Below are 4,305 nucleotides of genomic sequence, written 5' to 3'. Positions count from 1 at the left end.
AAAACGTTTTTAATTACAGTCATAAAATGCCTTTTTGCTGTAAATATGCATCTTAACATTTACATTATAGTTAAAGCAGTAACATTATCAACTTACGACATTGCCTCTGCAGCATTTACCATGTGGATTGCAATGGATGAAAGCATGTTAGGTGATTCTGCCATCTTTCTCTAACAACTAACAGGAAACTAACCCCTTGACTTCCTTAAGCACAAACCCATTTCAAAATAAAAGTTCATACAAAATAATGCCTAATGCCTAAAAGGCAACACAATAATGTATACTTTATTAAATGTGTGTGTGTGTGTGTGTGTGTGTCTGTGTTTGTGTGTGTATTTGTGTGTGCGTGAGTGAGTGTGTGTGTTTGTCTGTATGTGTGTTTCTGTGTGTGTGAATGTATGTGTGTGTCTCTGTGTGAATGTGCGTGTGTCTATGTGTGTGTGTGTGTGTGTGTCCGTGTGTGTGAATGTATGTGTGTGTCTCCTTGTGAATTTGCGTGTGTCTATGTGTGTGTCTGTGTAATGACAGGTGCTACCTTAATAAAAATGACATGTGAATGTGAGACATGTTGGACTATCACATGGACTCTGTGAGGGTTTCTCCGAAGTATCAGGACTACGTGATGAGATTAGAGACGCAGTTGTGACTGTCACATGGAATCTGGGTGACAGGGACATTGTTCCTGAACAGGAAATGTTCTTAATGAAAAATGTTCAGGCCGTCAGATATGTAAACACACACACACAGACACACACACACACACACACACACACACACACACACACACACACACACACACACACACACACAGTATTATTTACATGGAGTCTGGTGGAGATATGCTGCTCTATACAGGTTAAAAGTAGTGATTATTTACATGGAGTCTCTTTAACTAAAAGCTCTATCTCTGTAGAGAGAAAACGTAACTCTTTTAAAATATATAAGCTGTCCCCTTTGTACTCAAAATTAAAAAGAGAGCGAGCAGACGTAAAACACTATAAACATTAGACTTTTATTCTGATAGGACAAACAAAAAAGGAACATTCAATCACTCCCTCCTTACATCACTCCCACCTCACATCCCTCCCTCCTTACATCACTCCCTCCTTACATAACTTCCTCATGACATCACTTCTTCATGACATCATCGTTACATTGCAAACAGTTGGTAATGCTAGCAGACGGCTAGCAGCTAGCTCCTTACCAAGTTAATGCATTAATCACATCTGTTAGCATCAGCTAACTGGCTAGCTGCTGGCTAGCTACAACGTGAAGCATTCAGGTCACGTCCCAATGAATAAAAGAGCAAAACTAAACCCAGAACTTTTATTTCTAATAAATCTGGAAACCCACGACGACGCGCAGCCACGTTTTATTGTTTTAATTTAATGTATAAATAATCTTAAGGGCGGATGTTTTAATACAACTTTCAGTAAAAATACACAAACTTCAATCAGGAATTTATACATAAAAGTCTCGGTTGTTGCATTAAAAATATCGTGATGTTGTGATGTGACTTGAACGCAGCACGAGGCCACGGCAGCCGCTCATCAAACATTCGGCACCCTGAACACATCACTTACTTTTCCTTATGTGACCACACACACACACACACACACACACACACACACACACACACACACACACACACACACACACACACAGTGTTAAAAAGGCTACAGGCGCTAACAGGAAGTGCAGGTGTATCTCCTTCTACAGCAGTTACTGTGACAACAGTAGGTGGATAAGATGCATAGCAACTACTCCGGTTACCCAGGCAACCAGTGATTGCTACATCTAACATACTATAATAATATGGACCTAGGACCAGGTCTACCACGTCTGCAGGACCTAGGACCAGGTCTAATATATCTGCAGGACCTAGGACCAGGTCTACCATGTCTGCAGGACCTAGAACCAGGTCTAATACGTGTGCAGGACCTAGGACCAGGTCTAAAACCTAAGCAGGACCTAGGACCAGGTTTAATATGTGTACAGTACCTAGGAAGGGTTCACGGATCTTTGGGAGGTTTTCAGAAAGCACTTAAGGATCTTTGTAGAAACTCTGAAGACCAGCTTCCACAGATCCCCCCCCCCCCCCGGGTCTCTGGTGAATATCTGAGATCTTCGTCAGACTTGGTAACGTCTTGCAAAGTCTAGAGTCCAGAAGCATCAGCTCATCCCTTTGTAATGTTCTACATATTTCCCATGAGGCCATGCCAGTTTCGAGCTCGGGAGTCTAGGACCAGACGTGAACCAACCGGCTCCTTCAGGGCAGTGAGATCTGGTTTGCTGGGCTGCAGATCTGATCCCGTGTTCTGGCGGATTCTGCTGCTTCATTCATAATAGTTAGGCCTCTGTGGTGCCGAGTCATCCTGACTCCATACAGTACTACTTCCTGACCTGGAATCGGGGACGGATCCTCAAAAACTGGAAATGTTCCGACACCAGTTTGGCAAAAAGCCTCCAACTCGGCCTAAAACGCTGGTGGAGTATTGGAAAGTACTCAAGGTTACGCACCGATCTGGAGTCCTTTAGCCGAGAAGTTTGTATGTTCTTTTCCCGTTATGAATGACAGGAAAACTGCATAATGTGACATTCACAAAGACATGAAGGATAGTAGTACCTGCTAATAAATATAAGTATTTCTTAACACACTGGTATCAGATTGGTACGCCGTATCGGCAAATACAAAGGTTCAGGTATCAAAAATGGTATCAGAACTTTCCCAGAGTCCTTCCCCTCCATCTGGACATAGACTTTAAAATACTCCATGTTACCACAGCTAAAGTGGCTAAAGTGGCTAAAGTGGCTAAAGTGGCTAAAGTGGAAGCTAAAGGATAACCCGGGTATAAATCTGTAGAGAGTACTATCAACACGCCAGGATAACCCGGGTATTAATCTGTAGAGAATACTATCAACACGCCAGGATAACCCGGGTATAAATTAGTAGTGAATACTATCAACACGCCAGGATAACCCGGGTATAAATTAGTAGTGAATACTATCAACACGCCAGGATAACCCGGGTATGAATCTGTAGAAAATACTATCAACACGCCAGGATAACCCGGGTATGAATCTGTAGAAAATACTATCAACACGCCAGGATAACCCGGGTATTAATCAGGAGAGAATAATATCAACACGCCAGGGTAACCCGGGTATAAATCTGTAGAGAATACTATCAACACGCCAGGGTAACCCGGGTATAAATTAGTAGTGAATACTATCAACACGCCAGGATAACCCGGGTATAATTCTTTAGAGACAACTATCAAACGCCAAGATAACCCGGGTATGACGTGCCGTTTCAGTGCTCCAGGAGGACCCTGCATATCCTGGGACCAGACTCTCAGTTAAACCTGTCCTGTGGAGTCTCACCAATAAGGTGCACTGGTCTCCACACAACCCCAGCTCTGCCACTCAGGAAAGATCCCTGCAGAAGTCCGGGGGCTCCCAAACGGGTCAAGCTCATTAACCTGCTCCTTCTTCTGTCCCCCGGGGTCTCTCGGGATCTGCAGCCCGGCGGGACCCTCAGTGCTCCGGGACCGACCAGTGTCTGGGTCCGCCAGCCGGTAGTTGTTCCCGCGATTGTTGTCCCAGAAGGTTTGGTGCTGAGTCTGGTACTGGATGCAGAACTCCACTCTGTCAGACGGATCCAGGACCTCCGGTACCTGTGGTGAAAAAAAAATGGTTTCAAAACCATCATGGTACCCCCCCCAATTCATAACAAGAGTTTTTACGGATGGCGCAGGTCTAGACCGCTCTATAATTTACAGATAGAGCAGGTCTACACCACTCTGTTATTTACAGATAGAGCAGGTCTAGACCGCTCTATAATTTACAGATAGAGCAGGTCTAGACCACTCTACAATTTACAGATAGAGTTTTACATACCGGTATGGAGAAGGTGAAGGTCTCAATGTCGGGGCCCCCGTACGGCGTATTCAGGTACTGACAGGAAACATCCTGGAAGAACCGCCAGGAGTCAAAGGTGATCCGGACCCAGACGGACTTCTGAAAGTACAGGTTCTGGACCTTAACGGTGCCGGAGAGCAGACGCTGACAGACGGAGCAGGTCTCCAGACAGACGCGCTGGGCCCGGAGCCGATTCCTCAGGTCCAGGTAGTCTGCAGCCGGCGGCTCAAAGTCCAGAACCAGGTCTGGACCACAGGCTGCAGGGTCTGGAAGAACACAACATAGACCCCTTATACTGTATCTGAGGTCTCTTTATATAGAACTTAGTGGTCCCTAATACTGTATCTGAAGTCTCTTTATATAGACCTTAGTGGTCCCCTAATA

The 4,305-nt window shown here is 44.9% G+C and overlaps 1 protein-coding gene and 1 long non-coding RNA gene across 2 annotated transcripts in view; both read right to left on the bottom strand.

The window, feature by feature from the left end:
• Nucleotides 1–991: 991 nt before the first annotated feature.
• LOC117941427 lies at nucleotides 992–1,160 on the bottom strand. Its single transcript, XR_004655910.1, has 2 exons — nucleotides 1,128–1,160; nucleotides 992–1,087 (listed from the first exon to the last, which is right to left on the bottom strand). It is a non-coding gene; the product is annotated as an uncharacterized LOC117941427 (long non-coding RNA).
• A 2,165-nt stretch (nucleotides 1,161–3,325) lies between these two features.
• The window catches only part of LOC117941423 (protein phosphatase 1 regulatory subunit 3C-B-like), a 1,859-nt gene continuing 879 nt past the window's right edge, over nucleotides 3,326–4,305 (bottom strand). The window contains exons 2-3 of the mRNA XM_034866447.1: nucleotides 3,901–4,222; nucleotides 3,326–3,677 (exon numbers count right to left, since the gene is read on the bottom strand). Of these exons, the coding sequence (XP_034722338.1) occupies nucleotides 3,381–3,677; nucleotides 3,901–4,222 (619 nt within the window). The 3' untranslated portion in view covers nucleotides 3,326–3,380. The remainder of the gene's footprint in view (nucleotides 3,678–3,900; nucleotides 4,223–4,305) is intronic.

Source organism: Etheostoma cragini, unplaced genomic scaffold (assembly GCF_013103735.1).
Source record: "Etheostoma cragini isolate CJK2018 unplaced genomic scaffold, CSU_Ecrag_1.0 ScbMSFa_720, whole genome shotgun sequence".
Lineage (NCBI taxonomy): Eukaryota > Metazoa > Chordata > Actinopteri > Perciformes > Percidae > Etheostoma > Etheostoma cragini.
Note: the sequence above shows the minus strand (reverse complement) of the source record. Positions and strands in the feature narration are given on the sequence as shown.